The following is a 12,601-nucleotide window of genomic DNA, read 5'->3' as shown; positions in this document are numbered from 1 at the left end:
AAATAAACAATTTAGATTTTCAGTACAAATCGGCAATTTCATACTTTTACATTGTAAGAAATTTGGACTCGAAGAATTTGGCTATCTTCCTTGACTTCGTAAAAGCTTTTGATTCTGTAAACGTACCAATACTTTTAAATAATTTAGAGGAATGCAGCTCAAACGTTTACACGACTATCTTTTGAGGTGAGCTACCGGTTGAATGTGGTGTTCCTCAAAGAAGTATAATAGGATTCGTGTTTTTACTTGTCTATATTAACCAACTGTGCGCTCTAACTCTCTCTGGTGGCAATATCATATCTTACAGTCCTAGTTTTTTTAGTGCCTCAAGTTAGAATGAAGTCTTATCACAAGACTAGTTTGGGATTAACTTAGTAACCAAGTGGCTCAGAGCAAATGCCCTTACATTTACTAATGAAAGCCCATTAAAACAAAAAGTATTTTAATTAATTTAATTCATTCAATAATGAATTATTTCTCTTTATTAAAATCCAAAACTAGGATACGGAAAACAGAAGTAGTTTTGACTATGATCCAAACACTTTCTTAATTGGCAATAGTGACGTCAAGTCGTGGGAGTAAAGGAAATCCCCAATACTGACTCCCCACTTTAAGAGTGGGATTTCTCCCACTAAGGCGGAGAGTTGCGGATCGCCAATCGTTAAAACAGTTAAAACAGTCGAGGAGTGACGAAAGAACAGTCAATAGTTAGTAGGCAATAATATTATTACATTGGTTTGTTACTGGTGTCTCAATAAACGGTATTAAGAAAATACTTCGACGTTTATCTTTATACCTGAGGTATCCCAGTAATAGTAACAAAACTAAAGGCTTTCTCATACGATATCTCCTCACAACCTATTGAGACCTTGTCCAAGACTGGACAGCACAATCAACATTAAATATTTAGGTGTCATAATCGATCAACTCAAAATTAATTTCAAACATCATATTGTAGCGCTTACTTCTAGAGTTCGAAATATGATATATATCATTTGAAAAATTTAAGATATGCGACTAGCGGTACTCTTCTGAAATCAGTGTATTTAACCCTCTGTCAATCATTCCTACTGCGTTACATCCTAGGGCGGTGCACATAAGACCACTCTGATAAACCTAGAAAGAGCGCAGAGAACTGTTCTTAAAGTTGTCAATTTCTGTCGTTTCGACTACCCAACCTACAAACTTTTAAATGAGTACGATGTTTATCCTACAAATAATTTTGAAAATGCACTCAATTACTCCATTTGATTGCGTGGTTTTAACCAACCACAGACGACTCCATAACTTCTCATCTCGTATACAACTCCGCACAGCACATTCGCGTAGATTCTTCTGCTTCCTTGGTACATTTTAAATTACATTCTATTTTGCATTATTTCGCCATGAATGAGATAGAATGTAAAAGACCGCCAAACCAAATTTTACAGGTTCCATGCTCACGGCTAACTAACAACCAAGAAGCTGTTTGCTTCCTCTTTCCTAATGCGTAGTTACACACTACCGGTATCTGTGTTTCCCCAAAAATAAAAGTAAGTTAAAGTAACTGATAGTCAGAAAACCTAAGAACTCGATACGGTTGTATATGCTTAATTCAAAGATTTTAGGCCCTAAAAATGTAGGACTGACAAATATACCATGTTACAAAACCTTTGCTAACGTAAAACGATGAATAATTTAACTTACTCCATTTACGTAAACATATACTCTGTCTCGAGGTTTTTCGATTTGAACATTGACAGCAGATGTCATTACTACATCGATCGTAGTCTCGTAAAGCATCAGACCAATGCGCTGACGTAGCTGTTCAAAGGTCGGCAGGAGCGGTCCCTCAACGTCACTATACTTTTTTCCCATTATCCGTCTTCCTTTGTCGGAGAATAGTTTTAAACAAGGTCGAAGCTTAACTGTCCCGTATTCAGCTGTCATTGTAGGCGGAGGAACAGGTATAGTGGCAATTTTCGGCCTGTACTGAAATGTAAATGAATTCAAAGTTAGTATACTAATTCTATGACAATTATTATTAACAATGTAGTAACTCCAAACTTATTACAATTTCATTCTCTTCCAATTCTATATTTAATGTACAGTCGATGTCCTAAGATACCTGACCCCCTAACCGACTATTTGGTTCTGTTAAACAAACTTAACATTTAACCTTTGAGGCATAAAATTCATTTTGATATGACTTCCTTATTGCATATTTAGTGAATGAACTTTTTAAGCCAACTTGATGTTTAATTACATTAGATGAATACAAATTTCAACCAAAACGTTGGAATTCCTTCGTTTTTTAGTAATCCCCGTTCGGGCAAAAAGTCACTAGTATTCAGCCGGATCGAAGAAATTTTTCTTTGTCTTTGTTCGATCTTTGTATGAATAATAATATCAGATGAGTTTAAAAAAAGTAAGTTTATTGTAAAAGAGCTTTGTACGTACCTACGCGACTTTAAAAAGCAATATTGCTCTCTGGAGATGTCGACATATTTTCGCAAAATATAGGAGCAGATTTCTGGAGGTCTATCTGACGACTTAATTCATTTAACAATGTGTACAGGCAAAAACTCATAAAAATTACCTTCTCCAAAACTTTCCTTATAGCATAGTATTTAGGTGTTAGGTTGCCGAACTCCGAAATTGGCGCATCATAGTCGTAAGTGGTCGCAACAGGTAAATACATACCATTATGCTCTAAGGCCCCTGTGAACATTTTATAAAGTAACCATATTCTTCGTCTGCACAGCCTCGTCAAACGCTTTAACAATTACTAGTAGAAAAACCTGAGAGATACTAAATTTGTAATTCCTAGACTTATGAGACATATGACTTATAAAACAATGTTCTAATGCCACACGTGTTAATGCGCTCCAGTGAAAAGAAAAATACGCACTGCTCTGACACGAGCCTAAAGAAACATATTCCGTATCTATTAAACAGGCTTATAGCAGAGGTTATTAGACATGAAACTAAAAAATGTAATTTCTATTAAATTTGTAATTTTTTTGTTCAATTAAGACTTGTTTAGATCCTGCAGTCAAATTGTACATACAGTTTTGTAGGAATATGATTAGCTAAAACAATCGTACCCCGTTTTAAATTCTAAAATAAAAAATAAATAATAAAAACCAGACCGAAATTACATTCCTTCCCTTGTACATCTTGTTTTCTTATTACAACCGGGGTTGTTCTGTTCATGACTGCATATAATTCACTCAAATCCATTTCACATATTTTGACTCTTTAATACAATCACAATTACAATTTAACTAAAGACAACTTTACCTGAAGAAACTTCAAAGTTAGAGCCTCCACAGAACATGTAGAAATTAATATGCACGGCGCGTTTGTATCTAAGAATTTGCTTCAGCGTATTTATAATTGTACTAGTGTATATAACGGCGGTGTAGGGAGCGCTCCATAGTGTTAACCAACCAACATAGAACTCAGAATTCATAAGGGGTCCACCGTTTGTGAAGTTGTATAGAGGTTCCAAGTATTCTGATATGTTTTCAGTGTCTAAAAATAAATTATTTCTAGTTTCAAATACAGTTTTGCGATATGGTAAGTGAAAGTGCAACCGATAAGGAATACTTACGAGAAGCAAGTAAAAAAATTTATTGATTCCTTGCGAAAGACTTTGTCCAGGGAAAATTTTTATATAGCACATATAAAAATTTATATATTTTATATAACCAAAAGCGTTATGTAACCAAAAGGACCTCAGGGTGACGGGTGCAGTGGCAGTGTCCCTCGAATCTTTGCGATTTAAAAGTCCTGAATGCACTGTAACTGTTATGGACAGGCGTGTAACTTACCATCAGGCGTACGACTTGTTCGTCCCGTCACTTGATATTATAAAAAAATACAAAAAAATAATAAAAAAAAACCGGTATAACTTGAGCCTTTTCAAGGCGAGAGTAAAATAGGCCTTAGGTGTGCATGTTCCATCGTCAACCTTTCCATCAGGTCATGGAGGTCACATGCCAACTTATTATGTAATAAAAAGAGTTCGCCCGGGAAAGTGCTGCCACCTATTTCTGCTGCCAAACGATAATGTGAGCACTACCTACTGCGTTTCGGTTTGGAAGGGTAAGGGTGTTGAAGAAATTACAGGCACATGGGACTTCTTAACTTATATCTCAGAGTGACGGGCGCAGTTGCAAGTACTCAAAGATCTTTGCGATTAAAGCTCTAAGTGCCACAACCATTACCACCAAACGCACGACTTGTTCGTCTCGTCACTTGATGTCGTTAATAAAAAAACAATAACTTAGTCTAACAATTTTACTATCGGTACCATTGACTTACAAATAAATGGACGACGGGTCTAATACAAAAACCACGAAAAAAATGTCCCTAGTCAACCTATTCGAAATTTAAATTGTAATGTCATCGCAGTATCGCGCTGTCAGTAGAACAAATGAAGACTAAAGCGGAGTGTCGCGCTCTGTATACGATTTCAGCGCCTTAAAAGTGCGGACACTTTTTAGCGCGGACCCGACGTCCATATAATTGTAAGTCAATGATCGGTACCATTTAAGGTGAATTTTTCATTTGTCACTTTATAAAAAAATATATACCTGCACCCATGTTGAGAGTTGGAAGTGCACCTTCGATAGAGCCTTCTTTATAGAAATAGGCCGACCCATCAGCAGTATAGAGCAAGGCATTGTGATCAACATAAGTGCTGATGATATCACGAAGTCGCCGCATATAGCTCTTGTTATTGGATAGACTACCGTACCCGTTTTCCACCTGATAATAAGGCGCATAAACACTGTAAAGTCAGTCAGCTTAGTTGGCATAGCGTCTGGTACGGTTCGCTAGAAGACGTCGGCTCTAATCCGGCCGGATCGAAGGAATTTTATCTAAGTGAAATTTGAATTTTATCTTTGTATTAATAATTATAACAAACGAGAGGAGTAATTTCACAAAAAAATATTGCTATTATAAGAATAACCCTTAGAGCTTTTTACCCATTCCTTCCAGGAGAATCTGCCTTACGAATGAGTAGAAGAGTTTAATCAATATGACAATTTCAAATGTGATTTACTTACATATTATTATATAATTTCAAATGTGATTTCCTTACATATTAATTATAGATTATTCGAGCTTGAGTTCGATGTGATGAAACGCAATTTCCAAGTGAAGCTGAATCGATATTCTATGAGTCCTTCCATTCGGAGATAAAAAATACCCGCCGGAAGTCTTGCTCTATCAATTTGTACAGAATGGCGGCATACACAACGAACTATATTATCTATAAACTATATATTATCGTTGCGTTAAATTGATTGAATTTGTAAATAAGCTGAAGACACAACTTACTTTGTGAATTTCATATTTTCGAGTGAAGCTATTCGTATCGATTGAACTTCACTAGAGAGATCCGTTTGAATATATCGTCTCCATCCACTCTAGCTGTCGTATCTGACGTTTTACCAACTTAGGGAACATAATTATATGTTCTATGTACTTAAAATTGGTGATTTAAGTACCAGTATGACCCCATAATAAGATAATTGGTAGTACTGATGTCCAGGTCAATTGTAAAACACTATGTTTTTCGTTATCAACAACGTTTTGCTTGTAGAATTAAATGGAATAAGAAGAAAGTGCTGATAGTCTTTGAGTATGGGCTTGTTGTTTATGTGTTTTTTACCTGAATCATAATAACAGGTCCTCCATTTCCAAATAAATACGGAGATAGTTGTTTAAACAATTTTTTCATCCAAATTCTAGTTTCCATCATGAATTCTGTAATTCAATAGAAATTCTTACAATGCCGGTATTTTACTAATCTAAAATAACTAATATACCATTTTATACTTGTGTTATTCACATATTATAAGACTTCCTTCCTCATAACAAAAGAGGAAAAAATACAATGACGTCATAGAGCATTATAATCATAATTTTTAATAACGAATACACTCAGTATTCGTTATTATAAATTATGATGATACCCGAGATGCAGAGTTTCCTTATTGCGGGGCTGTAGGAAACCCTGCATCTCGGGTGCCACGAATACACACTTAGACAACAAGAAATTACACCCAAACTTACGAGAGCATAATTAATATAAGCCAAATATATCTCCCGACCCAGGAATCGAACCCGGAATCTCTGCGTGTCAGAGCAGCTTCATAACCGTTCGACCACACAGGCAGTTAATAAAGTTATAAAGCACAATCGATTTTGAACTTTAATTTAGAACTTAAATAGTGAATACTTTAATTACCTTGGTTCTGACTGCGTAGGTTTATGTAGGGATATTTACTAAGAAGCCAGTAAGGTAAACCACCCTGTGTTTAAAACAAGATCAATCATTAAAATACATTGAAAACGAAACAGTCTTTTTTCTCGGGTCCAAATCACTCTTTTGATACCGTCAATCATCTGTGACCATGAGTCCTGCAAAGAGCCCGAAACTTTGATTGGTTTGAAAAAACAAATTATACGCGATTTAAATCCAAAATAACGAAATAATCCCAAAAGTTTGTGGCATTACATCTATTTGCCATGTTTTATCAAATCGGTTAACGGAAAGTCGGTGAAATCCAATAAATCGGATTCATCCCCTAACTTGCCACCCTTGGGGGTGGAATATTTTCTTCAAATTTGAATGGGGCCACTACAATTAAGGTAAGTAGCAGTAGAGCTCATTGTGAAAGAGTTCGTCCAGGGAAGTACTGCCACCTTACCTATTTCTGCCGCCAAGCAGTAATGTCAGCATTACTGTGTTCCGGTTTTGAAGGGGAAAGGGTGCTGGTGAAATTACAGGCAAATGGGACTTGTCAAGTTATGTCATTATGATGGGCGCAGTGGCAGTGCCCCCCAAATGTTTCCGATTTAAAGCTATGTGTGGCACTGCAACCGTTATGGATAGGCGTGTAGTTTACCATCATACGCACGACTTGTTCATCCCGTCACTTGATATTATAAAAAAAAACACTTTCTAACAAATAAGAATCATACAAATCGCGTGGCAGAGATTGGTAACCGTTCGGCCACAAAAACAGTAATAATAAAATACAGTTGTGTAAATGCTAAGTATTCGTATAATGTCGTCACGGGATGTAAAGTTACGGAAAGAATATTATCTAATAGTATGTCAGTTTTATAGATAGGATTTGGTGAGAAAAAACTTTTCTCAAACGTTTACTTATCGGTTTTTTTTATTGGAATTACATCTGTTTGCCAAATTTTATAGAAATCAGTTAACGGAACATGCGCGAAACCAGAATCATCTCCTAGCTGCCCCCATTAGAGGTGGAATATTTTCAAATTTTAATAGGACCAATACAGAAGTATCCTCTTTCTAACAAAAAAGAATCATCAAAATCGGTTCACAAATTATCACGGTTAAAAATTCTTTCTATCCGACTGGATTCGAACCAACGTCTTCTAGCAAACCTTAGCGAGCTTAGTTAGCATAGCGTCTGGGAAGAAAGTGTTCCTAAGTGTTTTAATAAATATGGATCTTTGTATTAATAAACATGGACTTATTTTCATTCTCCCTGTTGGACGCCATCATCGCACATGCATCTATACGATCGCTGAGCAATGGCCATACTTACGAAATCTCGTTCAGCGCAGATGTATGGTCCTGGTCTTAGTAGAACGTACAAGCCGAGGTCGCCTGCAGTTCGTATGAACTGCGACACATTCCGATCGCCTGCAAAGGAATACAACCGCTCCTCGGGCTCATGGAAACTCCACTCCACGTATCTATAGAGATACAACAGATACAGAGAGAGATGAGGTATATCTAACGTGACCTTTATTTATTCCCTCAGAGCGGGACGCCTCTAAATTTATTATTGTTTTAGAAATAAAACACAAGTTTATGATAGTTACGAAATGTTTGATGATTAAAAAATTAGAAAAAAGAACTATAAATCTTTAATGATAAACAAAAGTAGTAGTCTTTTGTAGTCAGGTGGGCTGGCTTTTACATATATTGCTTTCGCGCCATTTTGTTACATTTCTTGTTACGTGTCCTGTTTTGTCAAAGAGGGACATTGTTAAGTATTTTGGGGACAACGGGACGTGGTGCTTGAAAGCGGGACTGTCCCGCACAAAGAGGGACGTATGGTCACGTTAGATATAAATAGTTTATAACTATTTATACTGTATAAAGGCCATTTCTTCTGGAAGTGAATCAAAATCACATTATAAACAAAGAAACATATTACAAAGAAAGAATTATATAATTGTAGTTATTAGTATTTTCCACAGAATTACCCAAAATTTTACGAAATTATATGTTCTAATACAGCTATTGTATAGTGGTCGAACGGTTGCCTCCGGTACAGGTCGCCGGGATTGTATTCCCTATGTGGGCCTAATTTAATTTATGTAGACATTATAGGTTCAAAACGGTTTTTACAACTCTTTAGAGATGAGATAATTATCACTAATTACAGGTTTCTATGTAACTAAGTACGGTATGATTTCAATATAATTAGTAATAATAAGGTTAAGACTTTCATGGTTATTCATTAATCTATTCAAGACAAGTTATTTTCTCAATCCGCATCGGACCTCGATTTCAAACTTCTTTAACAAGTACTAGAGATGTGCGCCGATAATAAAATCATCGGCGACGGTATAGTATAATAAGGCCAAGTAAAATTATAAAAGTTGAGTTTCGTATTCGTATTGTACGGAAATATTACAATGAAACATCGTAAACAATTATCAAAGAAGCTGATACCTCATTTAAATAAAATAAACTTTCACCACGCCGATTTTACGCCTGTCAAGCTTATCGGTGGTAGCGGCGTGGAAAAAATTTTGGTGGCGGCGCGGCACACACATCTAATCCGTACTTAGTACCTACGTTGAATATAGTAGACTTTTTTATAGCATCAAGTGACGGGATGAACAAGTCGTGCGCCTGATGGTAAGCTACATGCCTTGTCCATAACAGTTGCAGTGCTGCTCAGAGCTTTAAATCGCAAAGATCCGAGGGATACTGCCAATACTCCCGTCACCCTGAGATATAAATTGACAAGACCCATGTGCCTGTAATTGCACCCTTACCCTTGAAAATCGGATCGCAGTAATGCTCACATTACTGCTTGGTGGCAGAAATAGGTAAAGTATAGTACTTCTCTGGACAAACTCTTTTACAAGGTGCTCTACTGCTATAAATGTGTGTATAGTAATCTATGTGTATTATTAGAATGCACATACGTGGACACGGTGTTGAGTCCAGCTGCCTTCAGTTTGCACAGTCGATCCTCCCAGTACTCCCACGGTACACGGAAGTAATGTAATTCTCCAGACAGAATGTGTAAACTTTTTCCGTTCAATAAAATATAGTCCTCGAAAATTGTGATATTACCATTGCGCTGTAAGCAACAAAGCCCGAATATGACACTCTGGGACCCGATTTTACAATGTGGACGTGTAAAAATGTCTTTGAAAAAGAAGTTTAAGGCAATTAACATTTTCACACTAGCGTCACTGTATATTACGGTGTAACTGTAAATGTAAGTGAATTGTATTAAATAAATAAATAAATATTTATCATCATCATCAACCCATGTATACGTTCCACTGCTGGGCTCGGGTCTCCTTTCAGTCGAGGGTTTTAAGCCATAGTTTTGTACTTAACACATTTCCCGAGGGTTGTGAACCTTCTTTGACGTGCAGGTTACATTACAACAAGTCGTGCGCCTGACCAACGACACGCCTGTTTATAAACAATGCAGTAATGCTAACATTACTGCTTGGCGGCAGAAATAGGTAAGGTAGCAGTACTTCCCTGGACGAACTCTTTCACAAGGACCTCTACTGCTACTAATTTGATTGTATTGCAGTGACTAAGTTCTGCTTTGACTTTTCATATCTTCTGATGATATGTAAAAAAAATATTGTAAATTGTATTTGTATAAAAATTTGACTGTGTCTTCAGGTTTGTAAATGAAGGCTTATTTTATGTACCTGCTCAGAGCCATTCGTTCGAGAAAATAAACGTGTCAGCATAGCTTGAGCCGTATCACAAGACTGAATAAGATATATTAGGCCCAATAGAATAATAATCCACATTTTCTTCGACTTAATAATTGATTTTTTATTGTCAAGTATGTTTTTAGGAGGTGGTTGAATAAGTGTATATTTTACTTGAGGATTTCTATTCAACATCCTATCTAAATTATTTTGTAATGATAATTTGCTTTTTTCGCCACATAAGGAAAATGTCAAAAGTTTTCCAAAAATATAAAAACAATTATAAAAATAGCTCTCAATTCATATTTAACTGACATAAGCAACACCATACTAAGCTTATTTTTTTCCATCCTCTAAGGCTTAGAGGAATACCAGGATATAAAAAAAAATTAGTTTTGATCTTAGACTCTAAGGTTTTAATCTTAGAGGATGGAAAAAATTAAGGAAAGGAGCTGCCTTATCTACGAAATAAACATCCCTACCTAAACCAAAAATGTCCACCACAAATGGCGGATTTAGTGTTGTACCATAATCATAGGTAAGTCAATATCGACAAGCAAATGTTTACCTTGAATGTTTAAACTGTTGTTACTATGTTTTATGTTAGCAAATTTGTGAAGTTTACTGTAATACAAGTATGATTAATACTTGGCTATTATTACCAGGCAAGTATTGAGCCATTTTAATCAAAATTAAATATAAAGTTATTTACCAATAAATGTAACGATAGAATTGCATTATCATGTAATCTAGTTACATTCAAAGCTCTATTTAAATTTGAATGGAGCGAACAAACGAAGACGGTATTTGATCCAATGTTTATGTTCGGCAGTCCTATAATTTCCAACCATTCTTTCTTTCTTTTTCATTTGTAGGTAAACTTTGAAAATAACAATAATGAAATGTCTGCTTACAAGAACAACACCATCTCAAAATAATCGTTATTAACAATCATCAAAATATACTAACAAACAGGCAATCTAAAGTAACCGTAGCAAAATTCGACAAGACTTATGTATAAACTACTTAAATGAGTCTAATTACATGAGATATTTCGACTATAGTATGATTTATAAGCAGAAAAATAACGCATGCCGATGTAATGTAACATTCGGTTGATTTCCGCTTTTTCTACTGCCGCGCCCTTTAATTTATTTATTTTATTTATTGTAAATATATTTACACAGTATTACAGTTAGAAACTTAATGCTGCAGTGACGCATTTTTATCAATACTTAATTGCTCTCACTGTCAATATTTTTGTCCATTTCATTACAATTCATGCGAATAATTCACTAAAACATTTGGCCAAACATTGGTTTTGACATTTGATGTACTTCCCTTTGACAACCGGATACAGATGTTAAAGGGTACTCCAAAAATTGTAAAATGAGGACATTTAAGATGACGTTACGTATTTTCGATTCCCGTGTTTAACATAAATCAATGTAGTGCTATCTCTTTTGGCTTACGACGGCACGCAGTAGTTAACAAAGACAATAAAATGTTTATTTTCACCGTCTAAATGCATCATATACATATAACATCTGATTTATATATGTCAATATAACATGTCCTTTGGTTTCCATAATCTAAGGTTTTAATAGGCGGAACTCTATACGTACCTTAAGTTTTTTTTGGTATTGTTTTTTTCCATCGGAAAAGGCAAAGGCACTAATGCGCCATACAGCCAAGACTGAGAGTAATTAATTTTTTTTTAAGTATTACACATGTGTCAGTTGCGCGCTTAGAGCAGTTCTTAGAGGATGGAAAAAAATAAAAGAAGAAGTTGCACATTCTCTTTTTACGTGGTTTTTGACAGTTATGCAAAGCGATGTGAAAGCCTTAATAATTGATATCGATATTTCATAATGCAATGCTCGATAAAGATTTTTACACATTTTAGATTAGCCGATGGGGTCAAAGAGATCTTGCGTACTGGAAGACGCAGCATGAGTAGACCACCCGCAAAATGGACCAATAGCCTGGTGAATGCAGATTGCAAGCAGCGCAAAACTCATCGTTACGGCGATCTATGGGGAAGCCTATGTCTAGCAGTGGATGATCGCATCATCAATTTAGCCGAATATCGATATCAATAATTATTCAAATTCAGTGAAGTAGAGTTTAAAGAGAGATAGGTATACTTAATTCATTCTCTAAAAAATAAAGATGTTCAAATGGCGTTTCCAATAACAAAATCTGCATTTCTGCAACTTCGTCGTTGTCCAAGGCATTTATATTTAAAAAATAAAAGAATTCCAATTTATCAGAAACAGATTTCTCCAATGATGGGTTTCGTGCTCACATAATCTTTTAGTATATATTGGCAAACGTAACTAATTGGGCTTATCGTACCTTTACACGCCTTTTTTTAATAGTTACGTAGTAGTCTTGTATAGCAACTTTCTAAGTTCTATGAGATTAAACGGAAGTAATTTATTCTGACATAAACATTGGTACATTCCTGATATTATCGTGATTGCTCACTATTCATCAAAACTTCATAACGTATGACCTTATATTCCTGTCAATCTATTTTAACCTGGGAATCAATACGATACTTCTGGAAAAATGCAAAGTAGTTGAAATCACTAAATGAAACTGATAAAACGCTATCTGCGAAGTGTCAACAATT

The 12,601-nt window shown here is 35.5% G+C and overlaps 1 protein-coding gene across 1 annotated transcript in view; it reads right to left on the bottom strand.

Moving 5' to 3' along the window:
• LOC113237653 (beta-galactosidase-like) overlaps positions 1-10,037 on the bottom strand; it is a 30,034-nt gene extending 19,997 nt beyond the window's left edge. Inside the window, exons 1-9 of the mRNA XM_026474266.1 lie at positions 9,958-10,037; positions 9,205-9,362; positions 7,584-7,734; positions 6,245-6,308; positions 5,666-5,760; positions 4,581-4,755; positions 3,283-3,516; positions 2,579-2,700; positions 1,687-1,971 (exon numbers count right to left, since the gene is read on the bottom strand). Coding sequence (XP_026330051.1) covers positions 1,687-1,971; positions 2,579-2,700; positions 3,283-3,516; positions 4,581-4,755; positions 5,666-5,760; positions 6,245-6,308; positions 7,584-7,734; positions 9,205-9,362; positions 9,958-9,999 — 1,326 coding nt within the window. The 5' untranslated portion in view covers positions 10,000-10,037. The remainder of the gene's footprint in view (positions 1-1,686; positions 1,972-2,578; positions 2,701-3,282; positions 3,517-4,580; positions 4,756-5,665; positions 5,761-6,244; positions 6,309-7,583; positions 7,735-9,204; positions 9,363-9,957) is intronic.
• Between the last annotated feature and the right edge of the window lie 2,564 nt (positions 10,038-12,601).

Source organism: Hyposmocoma kahamanoa, unplaced genomic scaffold (genome assembly GCF_003589595.1).
Source record: "Hyposmocoma kahamanoa isolate Upper Pololo Valley unplaced genomic scaffold, ASM358959v1 93, whole genome shotgun sequence".
NCBI lineage: Eukaryota > Metazoa > Arthropoda > Insecta > Lepidoptera > Cosmopterigidae > Hyposmocoma > Hyposmocoma kahamanoa.
This window is presented reverse-complemented; position numbering and strand designations above follow the sequence as displayed.